This window comes from Melanerpes formicivorus, unplaced genomic scaffold (genome assembly GCF_026170545.1).
Source record: "Melanerpes formicivorus ecotype bairdi unplaced genomic scaffold, bMelFor1.0.p_v2 SCAF_22, whole genome shotgun sequence".
Taxonomy (NCBI): Eukaryota; Metazoa; Chordata; class Aves; order Piciformes; family Picidae; genus Melanerpes; species Melanerpes formicivorus.
Genome location: NW_027142374.1, coordinates 12773708 through 12792931, shown reverse-complemented (window position 1 = coordinate 12792931; position 19224 = coordinate 12773708). Strand labels below are relative to the sequence as shown.

Here is a 19224-nt window from a genome sequence, read left to right as displayed (position 1 = left end):
CTCTGTTAGCTTCATTTTTCACACTGTGAAAATGACTTGACCTTCCTTTCCTCAGAAATCCAAATATCTCCAATCTGTATTCAACAGCATAGCTGGGCACAAATTTTCCATTAATGTTCTCTGGATAGAAAACTGTGATTTCATTCTTGTTGTTTTGTGGAAAAATAGGGTTTTCTTTGGATCAAATTGAGTATTCTCAGCAGAAAAGGTTTCTGTGCTGTCTCACAAGGGCTGCAGTTCAGTTACCTTCTGCCTCTGCAGTTGTGGACCACTGGTCTCAGTCTCTCTTGCCTGACCCACCATGGTCACAGCCCTGCCACTCCTCCTTCAGGAACAGGGACAACAGGGCAGCTGGTGGAAGCTGCAGCCTGGCTGCTGAGCCCCGCCTTTACAGCAGGGCACTGAACAGCTCCTCATTACTACTTCTCCATATCTTCCTCACTGCCTTTGTATTTCCCTTTGCATAAAGAGCACATGTGCACAAAGCCTTTGTGTAAGAGGGGTAGCATGGGATGCATGTAGAGAAAGAATGAGGCTGGCATGCCCTTTCTCAACTTCAGCCTCTGTACCCTGCTGTTTGTTGTGGACTGGGAGGAGCATGTGGAATGTCCAACCATTTTGGTGCAACCTCAGCATTTCCCTTGGTTGTACAGTGCTTCCAACCTTGTTCTGCTATCCACACCAGCTCTGTCTTGGCCACACCACCTGCAGCTGCCACCCATGGGGGGCAGGTATTTGTCTCTTCACCAGAACGGTGCTCTGGCAGGCTTCCTCCTCCTCTAACCCTAAATGCAGGCAGCGACAAATGCCACCCACCAGGAGCATCTTGCCAGAAAGCTGGCTCTGGCCTTGTAGTGCTGGGTGAGTGGGGGAAGTGCTGACTGGTGCAGGTCAGTGGTGGGTGAAATGGCAACAGGACTTGTAGCTTGCAGCCCCATTGACAAAACAGGAACCTATTCAATGCGGAGCCAGCATCCCCCTTTGTAGAAGACTGTGGGGCCAGGCCATGGTGAAGAGGGCCAGGAGACCTGGCTGATCTTACTGTCCTTGTCCTGAGCTGTTGCAGGTGCTAAGAACAGTTATATCTTCCACTGTAATTTTAAAGGAGGTCATGCTAAGGGCAGTTGAACTTTCTGTTCCTGGCAGTTTAGGTAAATGAACCTTTTGCTATTTGAAGCTGGGACATCATGCTTGCACTTGCCCCTAAGTTGGCAGTTTGCAGAGGCTGTTTGTCCCTCACTGCCAGCTATGAGACATGCACTGCAGGAGCACCCTGATATGCTTCCTGCAGGCCTTTGCTCATGCAGCCCACAGCCGTGGCAAGCAGGCTGTGAGCTCAGCCAGCTCTTGCTCTGGTTGCTATGCATTGAGGTCATGTGGGGCAAAGTGTGGCCACCAGCAGTGGAGTGTTGTTTGTGGTTAGGGAGAGAGGTGGTGAAAGCACCCTCCCACCGGTCCCCTCAGCGGCAAATGTGTCCGTTACTGGGCTCCAGTGGAGCCTGGGCTGGGTGTCTGCAGAGGTGACAAACGCATCTTTGAGTGGTTTGAAAACTGCAAAAACTTTCTTGTGCAGCTGAGAATGTGAGATGTTTGAGGAGCTTCAGGCCCAAACATGACTTCTGAGGAGAGGAATGGTCTCTACTATTGCGCTTGATGGGAACAGCAGGTTTGCTGGTGAACACAGGAAGTCCTGTCCCTTATCTTTGCTTGACTAGGCTCTGAATGCCTTTTGGGGAATGATTTTGTGCAGCTCTTGCTAGTTTCTGAAGAATTGATAGAAGACTTACTTTAAAAAAGTGAAGGCATTATGGGAAGTGGGTTTGGCTTCTGCTGGGTAAGAATAACTGGAGTTGCAGACCCTTTTGGTGTAGGGAGGCCAGCTGGCAGCCACCAGACCCCTTTCTGAGAGCAGGAGGGGAGCAGAACTGCCACCTCCTGCAAGTCCCAGTGCAGAATACTTCTAGTAAGTCATTAAGCTGAGTTTCATGTTTTAAGATCAAGACACTCAAAACAGGTGAGTTAGGGAATGCGATTAGGTAACAAAGGAGGCTTTTAGTTTTATTAATAGCAATATTTAAAGCCAAACCCTTCTGTTTCTGAAAAAAAAAAGTTCTGAAAACAAGACTATACCTCTTATGTTGGAGCAAAATATTGGCAACAAATCAGGATGCTGAATGGGACTTTTAAAACCAACAGGATCACAAAAATAAAAAATAGGAGTGAGGGGCCTGACTCACAGTATTTTAAAGCTCAAGCCCCAGAGCAGAAACAGAGATTGCTAGAGAGGAAATGCTGCATGCACCTGCCTGCCTGCAGCAGGGAGAGCAGCAGTGCTTTGGGTTTGCTGGGTGTGAGTGCAGGCTGTCAGTCACACAGCCTCGCCTGAGGTCCCTCCCTTTTGGGGGCCCATAAGACACAATGCAAATATGAATCTTGTGGTGAAACCCAAGCTCAGATGAAGTCTGTCATGTTTGACTTCCACTGATAACAGTTTCTCACAGCTTTTTCTCTGTGATATTTTTAACCCAATAGCACTTATAAAAGAATTGTGCCCTCCTTAGGAGGGCAAAAATTGTGGATTACATTAGCTGCTCTGCCACCAATCTAACCCGTAAGCTTGGATTTGTCTCTTACTTCTCAGGGAGTCCATGACCATGCTTCTTCTATAGGGTTCACTGCAGCCTGATCCCTATGGTGGCAGAGCTGGCCATTTTGACTGGCTGTGTGAGCCTCCTGGGGCTGTGGCATGAGTGTAGAGGTTGGGGTTGTTTTGAACTTTGCCAATGCCACATCCCCAAGATTTGCTGATTGGAGAGAAATTCTCTGTGTATCTGGTCCTATGGAAAAAATGGGGGTAAAAATGAACTTAGCTGTATTCTTGCAGTACCAATCTACCTACTTGTTCACTCAGTATGTGTATTTGGAATGTTTATAAGGTGGATCTGGAAAATCTTAAGATACTAGCTACTGCTCAGAAGGCAGTTGGATACAAAAGCATGCAGGCGGGGTGCACAAACCTGCGTAGAAAATAATTTGATTTAGGGTACAGAGCACACAATGGACCCCTTTCCCCTTATGTCATGTGGGAAGAAGTCTGGAACGCGTGCCTGGCTCTCCCTGGGGTCAGTGGGGTGGTCTCTGTAACAGTGCCTGAGGATGCCTGAAGGTGCAGGTGAGCTGTGCCACTTGCCAGTCCTCATGAGTCAGGCAGGCAGGGCTACCAGCCCAGCCGGTGAGCAGACGGTGCCCACCTAAGGCAAACCCCCCGGAGTGCTCGGAAGGACCCTTCTTTTTCAGTCGTTCCCCTTGCCCAGGGAACTTGGGTTGTCCTCTGCCCCCTTCCCCTGCATCGTGCATCTCCCAGTAATGCTGAGCGGGAGCGTTGTCCGTGCCACGTCTGTCACCGCTCGTGTCAGTCGGAGTCAGGTTTGCCCACTCGCAGAGTTGGCTTTGGCAATTAAATGAAAAGGGCACCTAAGATGTAATTATTTTTTTTCTCTCCCTGCCCACACTTCTTTCACCCCCGCTCCGATTATCCCAAGGCGCGAGGCCGAGCTGATCCCCGCCAGCCCCCGCAGTTTCTCCCTTTCTGCAGGAACTTCTCCGCGCACCCCGGGTGGCGAGGCTCCGCCAGATCCCGACGGTGCCGCCGCGGCAGCTCCATGCCGCGGCTTCGGGCCGCCCCGGCTCCTCCCCTCGCGGTGTGTGAGTGTGTGTGTGTGCGTGCGCCGGGGCCGCCGCCGCCGCCGTGCCTGCCTCTCCCAGCCAGGCAGCCAGCCGCGCCGCGCTGCTGGCGGCGGCCGGAGCGGGCGGCGGCGGCGGCGCTCGGCGAGCCCCGGGCGGCTCCGCGCGGCCCCGCGGCGGCCGCCGCTGCCCATGCCGGCCGGGCTGCCCTAGCCGCGCCGGCTCTGCTCAGCTCTGCTCGGCTCGGAGCGGGGCGGGGAGGGGGCATCACTTCTCTGAGTCTCCCCACCAGATCGTTATGGACCTATTCGACTTTTTCAGGGACTGGGACTTAGAGCAGCAGTGGTAGGTTTTTTTGGGTTTTTTTTGGGGGTGGTTTTTTATTTTGTTTGTTTGTTTGTGGTTTGTTTCCCCCCCTTCTCCCCCCGTTGTCTTTCCACCCTTCTCCCAACAGCTGCCTCCTTCCTCTCCTCCCTGCTCGCTTCCCCGGTGCCTTAGCCTTTGTTGATGGGCGAAGCGCCCGGTGCCCGCCGGGGAGCGGGTCCGTGCTGCACTCGCGGGGAACCGCGCCGGGGCAGCCGCCGGCCGGCTCCCGCCACGCTCCGCAGCTGCGCAGCGCTCCGCAGCCGCGTCGCCGGCTCCGACTGGTGGGGGGCAACTCGCGGTCCGCCGGCGGCGGGGGACGAAGTTGGCCTGAGGGGGAGGAGAAGCATGGGAAGCGCTGAGATGTGCCGACTGAAATAGCAACAGCAGTTCCCGTCTCCGAGCCGGGAAGCGGTGCGGAGAGGCGATGTTTTCCCTGGAATCGCGGCTCTGCTCATGTTGTGTTCACTGCTGTCAGTGGCAGTATTCCTTTCACCGAGAGAAACGCAACTGTAGTTTTGCAGTGTGGCACAGTTCAGCCGGAGCCCTGCTTAGCGTGGGGGCTTCTGTTGCTGTTTTTGCTGATTTTCTGTTCTGGGTGAAGCGTTATTGAAGTTAGTTTTGGAAGTGGGAAGATCAGTCCCCGTGATATTATAACAGGTCTTTTTTTTTCTTCTCCCCCCATTTTTTCCCCCCTTTCTGCCCCTTCATTTATATATATATATATATACATTTAAGAGTGGAATTTTAGGTTTATATTTCTCTATGTGCACACCTTGAAAAGGTCGGTGCGTCTGCTTAAGTGTGAACTTGTTCCAAAGTGAATGTTAAGGAATTTTAGATGGGTGACAAGTTGCGGGGAAAGTTAGAATTTGGGTAGGTATTTAGTCACTTCTCCAGCAGTTTAATGAGATTATGCTTATTCTTTGGCTTTATCATTTCTTTCTTTACTTTTCAATTCAGCAAATACAGTTATAATGCTTTGTGCACGATGAAATTCAGTGGTTGGTTACTTCTTTGTTAAATGCTTTTAGACTGTACTGCAGTTGGCCAAGAAAGAGACTAAAACACTGCATTTTGTGATCCTAATCTCTAGATGTCACACAGATTGTATGTTTGCATGCGTGTTTGGACCTCATGTTTTGCAGAGGGTTTACTTTAGTTTGTGGATAATATAAAGATAACTCTTGGGAAAAGATAATCTATTTATTAACTAGCTATCATTTTGCTAAGCACAGCCTAACAGTTACAGTTGCAAATCCAAGATAATCAGAACCAAATAGCTGTCACGTTCTATTTTACATCACTTTGTAGTAAATCCTTGGAACCATAAATTAGACTATATCAATATTAATCTGTAAGCGGGCGTTTTGGATCATGTGCCTGTTTTATCAGCTCTGCATAAACCATAGTATTACATCTTTTAATAACCATGCTGTTGTTATTTAAAAGTAATAATCACAATAAAATTAGCGCTCAATTAAATATTATGCTTTTACCACACTATCTGTTCTCTGCTACACTAATTTATTCTGCAGGCAACTGATAACCACCGTATTACCCCTCAAATAATATTTGCATACAATTTGCCTAATTTATAGTATGGGTAACATTGTTAATTTAATAGAAGATGTTACAACCCAATATGTGGGTGTAGTACAAATACTATGCACATTGTAGGTATTGAGTTCTAATGTTTGCTTAATAACTTACTTTCATTTGGCTATGGTTTTATGTGGATTTAGAGATGTACATCAGAAAGAAGGGAACTCCCGTGCCTCTGTTTTCCCCTAAAATATGAACACATTGCCATTCCTAGAAATTCCATTTGCTTGCTTTCGTACAGTGAGATTCATTAGTTTTAGTGCTTTTTGTGGCATATGAGGAAAGAACATTTTTACTTTGACTGTTCCCAAGTGTTTGATAGCTATGCAAACTCTATGTGGCACAGGCATTCACACACAATTACTTATTGCAGGGATCAACTTGGATTTAGCTTTTAATAATCCAATTAGTATATGCAAGTGCACATGTATATAATATGTAGGTACAAAATCTACATGTGTGCACAAATATTACATGTATTTTATTGTACTCACATGGATTTCTGACAAGTGGTTGTGTTGCCTAAGGAGACTTGAATTCAGCTTATCCATAAATATTTGCATGTTCATGTGTGCAGTATGTTATACGTGCCACATCTTTACACACCCAGAAACAGGCATGCTCACCCATCAAGATTTATTAATCTTTGTCTGTGTATCCAATATGGTGTGGTTACTTCATAATATTTATGAGTAAGTATACATAACATGATATGTGAAGCGCTGTTTCTTATTTTGAAACTGCCCTCCTTCTTTCTGTTTGTAAGCTGGCCTTAGGTAAAACATGTTTCACAAGCATCTATAAGGCAATTAGAGACCCTCTTCTGCATTCCTTGCAAACCCAAAACTTCTGCTAATCTGTGCTGCGATCTCCAAGAAGGCAAGCTCAGGCCTACAGCCTGTGTGGGTGTTTGTATGTATTATCTGTATGCGAAATACAACAGAAACATAGTTAGCCTGAGAAACAGACATGAAAAAAAACACAGCTTGAGGAGAGATTTTTGTAGTGTCTTTTCTTTTCTTTTCTTTCATTTAAATCTCATGGAAAGGTGCAAAGGTAACGCTTTCTGTGCATTGCCATTATATCAGGAAATGATTCTCCAAAACGTTTTGGGCTGACGGGGAAAAATACAGTTAATTTCCACCCCCCTTGGATGGAGGTATGTCTCTGTGTCACTTCTTGAAACATACTTTGTCAAGAACTGTCAAGGGTTACAGCGTGTGCTGTTGCTACACGTGTTCTTAAATTCTCACCTGGCATTCTAGATGACTAGTGGGAGTTTTGTCTTGCTGCAAACCGCAGAATCAGCCCTTTAGTTTTCCATATCAGGAAGGATCACAGTAATGTAAGAGTGAGGTGTTTCGTTGAACCTTCAAGAATGTGATTGGGAGGGTAGCTGTGGATTGGTGTGGGGTTTTGGTGGTGGTTTTGGGGTTTTTTGTGTGTTAACACTTAGGTAAAATGTGTAAAATAAGGGCCACAGATATCCCGATGGATGTTTTGCCAGACATGAAAAGCAGGAAAAAAACCCCAAAACAATATAAATTAATCTAAACTCTGGCAGAGGTAAAAGGGCCAAAGCTAAAGTCTGCCTGGATGAGTAAGAAATGTTTACCTGGGCTTGTATTCAATATGAGCCATACTATGAGGGAGAAGGGAAGGGAGATGGATATAATGAAAAGCTTGAATGCCTGTGTGCACCAAGGGGACCACTTGCTGTTAAAAATCAAATTTCATCTTTTAAATCACTTTCCACGCTTGTCTGTGGTAACCAAGTAAATGAAATCTTGAGGTGTCCTGGGACCGTGTGGCTAGATTTGAACCTGCTTATGGAGTAAGGTGGTGCCATTAATCACCAGCTGGGAAACAACAAAACCCAACAAAAACCCAACCACCCCGGAATGTATAGCTCCTCATGAGCACAAACAAAGGCAGAGAGACCCATGGTTTGTGTTATATCAATTATTGTTGGTATGAATAGTCTTTTAAGTTCTCTAGTCTTTTAAAGAAGTGGAAGCTGAGAAAATACTTGGTTGGAAAATGCACATTGAGGCATCTGAAATAAAACCCGGGAAAAAGAAATAAAATCAGCAGGTAAGAGGATTGTAGTTACGTGGATGTGATGGGGAAGACTGCAGAGAAACAAGCCTCTTGGGGGTTTTTGTTGTTTGGGGTTTTTTTGGGTTTTGTTTTTTGTTTCTGTTTTTTTTGGTGTTTTTTTATATTATGTATCACAAGTAGCCTAATTACAGCAAACCCAGCAAACTGCCAGTTACACAGGAAGAGGCTTAAACTCACTAAACTGTTACATAAATAGAAAGTTCAAAGGTCTGTTTGTGGCTGACAAAGCTGAGAACAGGCCATCTGCGGGCCAGGTTCCTCTCCTGTATGAATGCAAAAACATACTGTGTGCCACAGCAGTGTGAGCTTTCAACGTAGTCCTCAACCTGGAGGGGGTGATCCTGCTCTCCATACAAAGATGAACTGTTTCAGTTCCAACCTTGGGTATTTCTTCCCCCTTCACCCACCTTCCCTCTTCCTTCTTCTGTCTTTGCCTTGTGCCTCTGCAGAAGACCTTCTCAGTTACTGTTCTTTCACCAGCCTCTGTAATAGCTCAGTAAATGAAAAGTCTTCTGAACATGGAAGCAGTGTTGTGTTTCTGATGGGAATGTGTGAAATAGAGCAGATAGGCTCTTTGGGAGTTAGATTGATTTTTTTTTCCTTTCTTTTTTTTTTAGTTTTTCTTCCTTTTCTTTTTGGTGAGGGGATGATGGCAAGAGCATTAGTATAGCAAAAAGACACATTTTTAATGGATCTCTGTAAGGTTCCCCCCCCTACCCCCTTTCTTCACTTTAAGAAATGTTACAGTTGAATTGCAGTTACTTTTTGGATTTGTGTTACAGACGTCCTCAAGGAATTATTTGAAAATGTTTTGTTTTGAATTTACTCTTAAAGTGTAAAGGGATGGATTGTGTGGCTGCTGGTGGGTGGGTGAAAGGGATTAGATGCTGTCAAAACAAGCAGCTGAGGAAGACTAAAAATAGTCTTGGGCCAAAACCTGTACTTGAAGCACATCCTGATTTAGTAATTCTTCCCTGGCTGATATTGAACTCCACAGAGTGTAAATCTTAAAAGAATTTGGCCATTTGCACACATTAAGCTTACATCTATCCTATGAGGCAAAATTACTATCAGTTTAACAGCATTTGAATTGTTTTCCTAATGATTCATTCAAGAATTTAATGACTTTTAAAATACACAAATTGGGATGGAAAGTAGATACTTCAGATACTGTTCAGCTATTCTGAAGCCAGGCAGAACTTCAGAGCATTTAAGCACTTTGTATGTGAATGCCAATTATATTGTTTGGGATTTTCTTTTTGAGTAAAGCAGAATTATTCCTTTTGTCTGTGTGACAACACTGTCACTGCAACCTGGAATTTAACTAAATAATTTAAGGGGAATATAGGACATTCTGTGAAGGATTAAGTTAGTAAAGATAGTAGATAATCACTGGGGGAAAAAAAGTGGACACTACTGGCCTTTGGGAGCTTCTTAGGACTGTGACAGCATGCTTCAGAATTGTGGAAGGCACGCTGTGATGCTTTCCATATTATAAGGCCCTCTGTTTTTATATGAGTCAAGCAAAATCCCCATCATGCAAGATGATGGGGATGAAATTTGCTCTAAGACTTTGAAAACACATGTGGCCCTTCGTGTAGCAGGGCTACTCAGATTTTAAGTTGTTTTACTGAACTGTGCTCTTGATCACTCCAAAAAGATCAACATGTTTTACTAATGACTAAACCCTAGTTCTCCATCTATTTAGTAGTGGAAACTGATGTTATTTTTGACGGTGTAGTACACATCCATTTGCCTGAAATCTATCAGCAGCTTTGCATGATTGCACAAATAACTGGGCAGCCAGAAAGAGTGCAAACATTAAATCTTATTTTTTTGAAAAATCTTAAAGAATAGTGGAAAATGTTTTATGCCCTTCAACCATGAAGTAGGTGGACTAGGCATTGAAACAGACACCATTCTGATCTTTCCCTGGTGCCTTTAGTTTGAGGTAATGAAATTTCTTTGTGTAGATGACTTGAAGGATTTGGCTCCTGGATAGTTGTTAAATGCATATAATCAATAAATACCATTGAGTACCCATGTTGTCCTCCAGTCTAGACCTGAGCCAGTAGCCAGTGACATCAACAGAGATGCTCCCAGTGGACTTTTGAGAGTACTGCATTTGACCCTCTTTTTGGCCAAAAGGTAGAGTCCATGAAATGTGGAGCAACTCTTTAATGACCAGGATCAGCAAGGCGCTTTGCACACACCCACCTAATGCTATGCATGTAGAGAAACTCCACAGAGCCCAATTCTGAACCTACTTCAAATTTACTGCCTTTCTTTTGAGAAGAAAGAAAAGAAAATGGAGAGGAAAGCTTGAATCTGTTCTCTTGGTTGCAGTTAATGGAATGTATTTTATAAAGCCATCAAATACCTATTAGCACTGAACCTGTGCTGCAAGTCTGGGTTTTGCGATGTTACAAATTCTTTCTTAAGCATGGAAAAAGAAGATAGTAAATCCAGTAATATGTCGTGTTAGTAGAGCCTTCCAGACCACTCATAATATAATATAGTCAGGAAGTTACAACAGTGACTTGAAAAGACAGCTCTTTCATCCTTTTATTGTTACTGAGTGTTCTACAGTGATGCTTTGTAATCAGAATATTTGCTTAAATTGTTCTAATAGCTTTGGTCAGAGGTCAGAAGGTACATTAGTCCTGACTAATGGACCACTGTGGAGATAAAAAATGAGAGGAAAGATGGCAACGTGCACATCAGTAGCTTTTAAGCTCCATTTTGAATAACTTCTAATGATACAGTTGTTTGGCTTTTTGACCAGAAATTCTCAGAAAAGGCATTCATGGGGGGATTTGTTTTCAAAAGCTCTGTATTGAGTCTAGTCTTACAGAAGCTTGGAAAAAAAGAATTGCATGTTCCTTCTGATTTTCAACAAGACTGCTGTTGAGTGAGGGTTGGGCTCACAGAGCTGAAAAAAATAATATGGAACTAGAGACCTGAGTTAAGGGAATAACCCAAAACTTCCTGTAGTTAACTTCTTCGCTGTTACAAACTGTTTTATCAGAAAAGACTGTTTTAAATCTTGTACATAGCAGATCCACACCATAAATTAACTTTTAGACAAAGGTCTAGTCAATAGTCTGTTCTTCTGTAAAACTTTATCTCACATTTTAATGATGTTTTATGAATGTGTTCAAACCAAGCCACCAAGAGAGGAAAACTCTCACTTGCAATTCTTTCTTATCTGACCTCAGCAGTTAATCTGTGTCTTTTCAGTGATGGTTATCCATGAATCCTTACTCCAGGTGATTTGGAATGCTGATGTTTAAAGAGAGTAGGAGATGGTACCACAACTGGAAGCTGATTTTTCAGTGTAGTTGAGACAGAGAATGGGGGAAATGCCATTTACTACATGCAGCATGTGAGTCGTGTTTAGTGAGGAGCTGTAGTCAGCAGTTCACATTCCTGGCTCAGATGCTGCATGGTACTACCAGTTATAGTAAGACATGAATAGCCCACTCGTAATTATATGTTTTTATAGGACTGGGGTATTAACAACCAGCAAAGAAGAAAATGAAGTAGAGCACCAAGTTAAAAATCACTCAGTTGTTCCTTTGACAAGTATTATGATAGCTATTTTTGTATTGCTGTGGGTGTACATGGTGTTGTGGGATAAGTAAATTCTGTAACTCTGCATTGCTTTCAGTGCCTGGGGCTCAAACCTGCAGACATCTTACTACTGAGACTTGTCTTTTTCCCTGCGGCACTTTGTGTGGTGCGTAGTGGTGGACTTGGCAGTGCTAGGTTGGTGATTTGACTCAATCTTAAAGGTCTTTTCCAGCCCATATGGTTCTGTGATTCCGTGGACTGTTGTTAGGATTGAACTGAAGTTCAAAATTTCTTCTTGGTCATTCAAGTGTAGACCCTTATGATAGGTGATGGTATCTTGCAAAATGATAAACAGTGGAAAGTAAGGCTGGGTAAAAATGGAGCAGTACTTGGTGAGTTGCAATCTGTGTTGAGAAGGTAGCTTCCCAATGGAATGTTTTTCACTTAAAATACTTTTAGACCCAAGGGTAACAATCCGTTATGTAGATCTACTTGTTCATTTTTTTTATCCCTTCACTCTGTCTCAGTGGTTTAGGTCAATATTTCACTTGTGAGGAAAAAAGCAAACAGCTATCAGTAGAGAGAGCAAATGCAAAACTTTAAATATAAAATCAGGAAGTAGAAAATGTCATTAGGATTGCCAAGTCTCATTTACTTTGGTGTTATGTCATCAAGGAAACTAAGATTCTGCAGTAACACCGTGTTTAGATGACTGTTTCTATGTTGCCATCAGTAATAATGTTTATATCTGAGAATGTTTTATTCAAGACTTATTCAAGAGTATGTACCTGTTGATTATGGACTTCCTTTGTCTGCACAGAAGCTAGTGTGACAGATTACTCCAATGGGCTTAGTTTCAGAAGGTTGCACACGTTTTTATGTCTCTGTCCTCAACTCTCAGGTGAGATGCCCATAGCTTGGGGTAGCCAATTCATGTATAAAAACTTTGGGCTGCTCTTTTGAATGTGGGGATGATTTATTCTTCCAGTTTCTTTTCTGTAGAACAATGGAATGACATTCTTCCTGGTATTTCCTATGAAGAATAATGATGAGGAATTATCTTCTCTGTCTACAAGTGTTTAAAAACTCATTAGTTAGGGTCCCTGAAAGAATTCCAATACAAGTCAGTGGGTGTGGTGAAGCTGATTGTAATGGGAAGCGGACTGGGCCCCGGGGCTGGTGATCAGCAGGGAAGCAGAGCTGTAAAGAATACTGTGCATATGCTATAGTAAGCATTTTCATGAATCTTCTCTGTGGGAGAGGACAATGGCTTTGGAGCTCATATTTACTCAAAAAGCAGTCCTTTGACTTTTGTGGCTTTATGCTTCGCTGCACATTGGGAAGCCCATTTGTCTTCACCAGTCTTTTGAAGAGGGATAGGTGAAGGGATTGAGGCATTGGCCATTAGCTGAGGAGGGTAGCGGTTGCTTTGCTTTTTTTGGTAATATTTTGGCAAAGCTGTTGTTTGCTAAATCAAGGTGAATATATATTTAGGAATAGAACATGGATTCTTTTCTTGGCTTTGCCACTAGCTGCCGTTGGAAAGTCACTTTGTGTCTGTCAAAGTGGGGTAATGGTATTTACATCTTTGATAATCTGTGTTATTTTTATTCAGGTGGAAATCATGAGAGAGAAGGGCCAGCTGTGTAGTTACCTTTATCTGGTGTTTCTCTTCATTTTTTCATCCCCCTGGGTGTCAGCTGGGAACTGCTTTTGACATTTTCTCTATTCTGAATGTTGCTCTAGCTGCATTGTCCTTCACTAGCTTGCTTGTGCTGTCTTACCTACAAGAGTAAATGGTGTTGATGTTCTCTATAGCATAGCTTATGTGCTGAGGTCCTGTGTTGGATGTGACTTTTGTGTTTATGATATCTGAACACATATTTAGAAAAGTGAGATGATGTTTGTAGCCACAGACCTTTCAAGTAATGTTGATTTATGTCTATGCTTTACCTCCTTTTGTAAAGTGAGAAGAATAACATCTCAGAATTCTACTGCTAGACTGAAACATTTTGTAGAGCAGACATTGTCGTTACCCCTTCTTATGTAAGGGGGAATGGAAAGAGAGGAGCAAAGTGACTTGGAGAAGAATCTGATGTTGGTCAGGACTGCTGTCAGCTGAGTTCCAGTTCACTGCTTGCCCACTGATGAGTATATTTTCCTATTCCACAGGGGTGTGATGAGGTTAAGTCCCTTAATGTTCATGAATGTTTATGGTGATAGAGCAAGACAGGAACCTAGGCAGATATATTAGTAGGGAAAAGGCAAGATCATAAAGAGGAATGGTAGGATTTGGGCAGAGTGTATCTACCAGAAGAGGTAATCAAAGCAGAGAAACTCTTATGAAGGGCAGAATTCATTTACAGTGTGCATATTTGATATAATTTACCCTGCTCTCAGCTGGACAGTGAAGGTCATGGACCTTCAGAGACAGAATGATCTTGTTACTCCAGAAGGCTTGTCATTTCCCGCGTTCTTATAGCAAAGCTTTGTATATGGACCTGTAGCTTAAGTAAGCATTGTGTCTTGGATGCTTCACTGAATAGTACATCCACACGTTTTCAGAAGCATTGTTGCTCTTTGAACCAGCTGCCTTTGTTTCTAGCATACTGCTGCTTTGCTGGTTAACCCTGGCCATGAGTTTTCTTCACATATGTTATTAGACTGAACGTATTTTCTATTTATACCACTTGGGGATACAAATTACTGTGTTGCATTTAGCGAGCAGTAGGAAGAGTACATCTTTGTGATGTACAAAAAAAAACCCAAAAAACAAAACCCAGAGGGAAATATTTATTCAAAGATCTTTTCTTTCAAGGTTCAAGGGAAAACAGGCAGAAAACCCAGTTGATAGTCTTTATTTTTAATGTCCTTGAGATGCAGGAGGTATTTGTGCATGAGAGTTTTAATAGATTATGTTGGTGGAATTTGGTTCTGAAATTGAGAGTGGGCTTTGAAGAAGGGGATGAATTTTGTTGGAATCCTGTGTATCATTTTAGGCAATTAGGGAGATTAGTAGCATACGTGCTTTGAAGTATTGTCTTTGTGGCTTCGATAGTTGTCTGTGGGCCAGTAAAGTTGCATTAGAGGGCTAAGCTGAAGGCCACTGCAGCCAGTTGGAAGTTTTTTTCTTGGTTTACTAAACTATAAAACATACTTGGCTAGAGCTTCCTTTGCTTGCTCACTCCATTTCTGAAGAAGATGACCTTTACCTACTCTGTGGTAGAACTCCAGAAACATTATGCAATGCATTGCAATATTTCTGTTACTGTTCAGTTTTTCCTTCTCTAAGAGCCCTTGCCCAAACTGTCAGTTCTTTGATGTGCACGTGGATGGATCGTAAGTAAGGAAACGTAATTCAAGAGGATTTTGTTATCTGTGTAGGAAAAAGCGGTTGTGTGCTCATTCGGAATCATACAGCCCCGTGAGCAGGACATTGAAACATGTTTGGATTGTAGACCATGACTAGGTGTTACCCTCATCAGGATAATAAATAAAACACCTTGCTGTCACATCACTCTGCTTGGTTCATTCCCCATTACCCAAGACAAGCTGTTGTGCGAGAATTTTGCCTGGTTGTAGACTGCTCATGAATCTTGCAGTACATGACATGCAGACATCTAGCAAACATGACTAGAAGCTGCATAAAATACACAGACATAACACAGAAGTCATGTGTTGGAAAACACATTGTTGCTCCACAAATAACTGGGTATCTGGAAAGCTTTTTTTCCTCCTGTATATCCATAACCAAGTGTATTCTGCTAGCTGCATTTCAACCAGATCCAGGGTTATTTTAGATTTTGTCATGATTCTCAGTTGTGTAAACTCACACAATCTGCCTACAAATTCAACTTCAATGATAAAAGGTCTTATCAAAAAAAATTGAGGCAGACTGTGACGTTTGATTAAGATTTAATATCTTTCTAACTAATTATAAGGCAGTGTCAATGTGTGGTTTAATATCTGTGGAAAGAAAAGGAACCTAAATGATACAATTCCATTCTACCAGGTCTTCTGTAAACAATTAATGGTTGGGTGGATGTTTGAAGAAAGGGTGAGAGAACTGATAAACCTATTCCAAAGGGCTTGCAAAGTTGAAGTGATTTCTAGATGTAGATTAGTAGCAAATGATGACAACCAAGGCAGCATTACCTCAGTTGATTAATTTATAAGGATACTGGTCAATGATTTTAACCAACAGCTATGCATAGTGGAATCCTAATGGGATCTGTCTGTTAAGATTACATAAAGTAGAGCATTTGATTTATTTCATAGCTTTCCAACGCTCCACTTTAACTTCATACAAATAATGCATTAGTCACACTGGATAAAATGGTGTATTGAATAAAGTTGTGATTTTGTCTGCTTCTTATAATCTGATTTTTATAAAGGATTAAATCTGTTTTAGTAGTTTATTCATATCATAAAAGAGATTGTTGGTTGAATGAAATCTTTACATCTGCCACTTTCTATCTCATTAGAAAAGACAGTAACATAAAGTTCCTCATTTCCTCCCAGTCTGTTTTATCCCCTGGCATGTCTGAGTGTGTATATCTTCTGTGCATGTTTATATATTGTAATGTCAGTGTGCTTTAGAAGTTGTGGTTAAGACCCAGTGTGGAGGGAGAGTAACATGGAGGGATATAAATGTTCTGGCAAAGAAAATAACCAGCCAGAAAAAAACAAACCACCACCAACCAAAAATGGGATGCAGCAAGGGGGGGTCTGTCAAAAAAGCTGAAAATGATGGCTTTTAGCAGCATGGCCACATGTGTGTGCATTGCCAGATCCTGCAAAAAAAGGTATTTAAGTAGATGCAGTACTTCACTGTGAGTGTGCTGCCTACGTCAGCAGATGCAAGTGCGTGCTTAATGATAAGTGCATGTTGACTTATGGCTGATTTAAGAGGACGTGAAGGGTGGGCATTCCTTGGAACTTAAATGTGAATTGTCAGTTGTGATCAAACTGCACAACAGTCATTCATCTGTCTCAATTGCAGTACTTTTAAAAAACATTCTTCTGATTCAAATGCATTATTGTTGTTCTTGTTTGTTTGTGGTTTTTTTTTTTAAAGCTAAGTATTTAATAAAGTATTATAAAATTGGGCATGTTTATCCCTTATTGCTGAAATGTTAGCTATCATTTGTGTATTTTATCATTTTTTTCCATGTATCATAGTATCATTCGGGGTTGGAAGGGACCACAAGGATCATCTAGTTCCAACCCCCCTGCCATGGGCAGGGACACCCCACACTAGATCAGGCTGGCCAGAGCCTCATCCAGCCTGGTCTTAAACACCCCTAGGGATGGGGCCTTGACCACCTCCCTGGACAATCCATTCCAGGGTTTCACCACTCTCATGGCGAAGAACCTCCTCCTCACATCTAGCCTGAATATGTATGTCATTAGCAGGATGCTGCTGTTATAACTGGCACTTGTTTTCAGGTAGACCTCTATAAAGTCAGCACGGCAGGTGATCTTTTCATAAATGTTTTATTATTTGCATTTGAGGTTCTTGCCTTTTCCCGTTAATCACATTAAGTGTTTAGGGCCAGACATGGTCTTCTGAACATGAGGTTCTCTTGGTTTCTGATGTTGAGCAGGGAGTTTGTGTCTAGGTCTTTTAGTTTTCTTTTCAGTTAGAAAAGCATGTTCTGCGGATCTCGCTTCTCCCTTCTGAGAACTTGCTAAGGATGAAACTTCTTCATTCAGATTTTCATATGTTGATACATTGTGCAGTTTTATTTGCTCTGGCTTTTCAGTCTTGGCTCCTTTTCCCACATACTTCAAATCAGTAGGAGTATTTTGATATAAAATGTGAAGTCAGCCTCTTCTGTAGAGCAGGGAGCTCCTTGCAAGCTTTGATTGCAAGTACAGTGGGAGCAGCTGTAGTGCCTGGGTGGCAGGGAGGCTTGTGCTGGGCTCTGCCTTTGCAGAGGGCCTTCGTTTGCCAAAGTGTTAATACAGGATTATACCCATTTGACTCCCAGTGCAGGACTGGGGCTTGTACCAGACTCCAGCTAACTTCTTGAATAAGACTTTAAGAATTGCATGTCATTCATCAGCCCACTTTGAGGAGAAGCTCTTTGCTCCACACTGGCCATTTCTCTGCAGCAGTGATGCATTTGCTGACTGAGCTGTACAGTCCCAGCCCAGTCATTTTTTACTTAAATTGTGCTCGTTACTGAAATTGAAGAAACAAACCCTTGTCACAAAAATGGTTTTGGTTGTGAATACATTTCTGAGATACAGAATGCTCCTATAAAGGGCAGTAATGCTTGCTGAGGTGGAGATACACCCTGTGTTGCAGTTTTTGGGGCCAAATCCAGGGAGTATGCATGGGTTTGTTTGCTGAGTGCAAGTTAGTTTCCATTTGGCATTACTAAATGAACAGTGCCCTCTTTCTCAGTTACATTTAAGTATCCTCTGTGGCAAGTTTACTTACACATGTGAAGCAGCTCTAATATCTCTGACCTTGCTTTAAAAGTGGGTAGTCATAAGAAGCAAACACAGGTCCATTGTGTGCCTATGTGTGGCTTCAGCAGCACTGGAGGAGGTGGGCATTGTAAGCGTCTGGAGAGCCAAGGGAACCTTCCCCAGCCACCCTCCTTCCAAGTAACCTGGCCTGTTGGAGTGGTCATCCTGGAGCTGCATAAGGCTCTAGCACACATCCATCACTGCTGTCAGAGAATGTTCAAACCAGGCACCTTCTGCATGCATTACTTTTTAATAGAAGCACGTTAGCTTTCTCATATATGTAATATATGGAATGATTTCAGGGTGGTGAGCACATGCTGGTTCCATAGGAATCTAGTTGCTCTTTAAGAGCATGACCTGATGGTGGACCTGCAGGTTTGTAAGATGGTGAGGCCTGTGGGAACCTACCAGCATTCAGTTAAGAACTTATGCTGCGAGATGGTTAAGGCAATAAGACACAGCATAAGTATTTAAATATGAAAGAGCATAGCCCACTGTTTATTTTCTTTGAGGAGTACTGACTGTATCTCTGAATGCACAGACAACAGCCTTTTATGGGGGATTTTTGTTGTATTTTATTTGGCAGCTGTTTGTCTTAATAGGAGTACTTCAATAGTATTTATTGTATTTTGTGCTGGTAGGGGGGAGAGCCAAAGCAGAATCTGAACAATTTTACTTGCTTTACTCATGAACAATAAGAAAATATTGCTGTATTAATTACTGTTGTGCTTTATTGGCAAAAATAAAGAGATCCTATAATATGAAATTGCTAATATAAGAAAGGCTTTGATTTTCTCATTAGCACAGGATATTTTGCATCTGTTCTGGTTCATGAGTGCATTGCCGGCACTTAAATAATAATAATGACTCAGTAATGAATAAGAATAACAACAAAGAGGCATGTGAGTATGCAGGCAGTCAGGCACCCTCCGGTGTTTATCAGTAGGTTGGTTTTGGAGGTCTTGCAAAATGAGCTGTTCCCATATGCCCATTCAGATTTTCTTAGATCATTGCACAGCCTGGAGATTCATTTTGCTGCTGGCATGGCTGGGTTATATACAAGCACTTTTTTTCATTGTGTGTCAGGAATAAAGTGTTAAAGTTCTCGTTTGAAATGGAAAGTCATGTTTCTTCCTCTTAGAAATATTTAAGTCTCTGGTTTTGGTCTGTTTTTTTCTCTCCCCCCCCCCCCCCCCCCCCCCCCCTTTTGTTTTTGTTTTTGTTGTGTGTGTGTGTGAATGGAGTCTTCAGCATCTCATTGCTTTGAATTCATGAAGATCTCAGAGCTCTGGATTGTTCTGCAAGTCTTTCAAATATGTTTTTCAAAAAGTAGCCTGGAAATATACCTTCACTACAGTTCAACTCAGTTTGTACCAAATTGTCCTTTTTTTCTGTAGT

The 19224-nt window shown here is 42.5% G+C and overlaps 1 protein-coding gene across 3 annotated transcripts in view; it reads left to right on the top strand.

The window, feature by feature from the left end:
- AFF2 (ALF transcription elongation factor 2) overlaps positions 1-19224 on the top strand; it is a 438357-nt gene that overhangs the window by 94657 nt on the left and 324476 nt on the right. For 2 of the 3 annotated variants that reach the window (XM_068152206.1, XM_068152205.1), the window contains exon 1: positions 3871-4029. The exons of the other annotated variant lie outside the window; for it this stretch is intronic. In XM_068152206.1, coding sequence (XP_068008307.1) covers positions 3983-4029 — 47 coding nt within the window. In that variant the 5' untranslated portion in view covers positions 3871-3982. Of the gene's footprint in view, positions 1-3870; positions 4030-19224 lie in introns of those variants that run through there. 3 annotated transcript variants of the gene reach the window in all.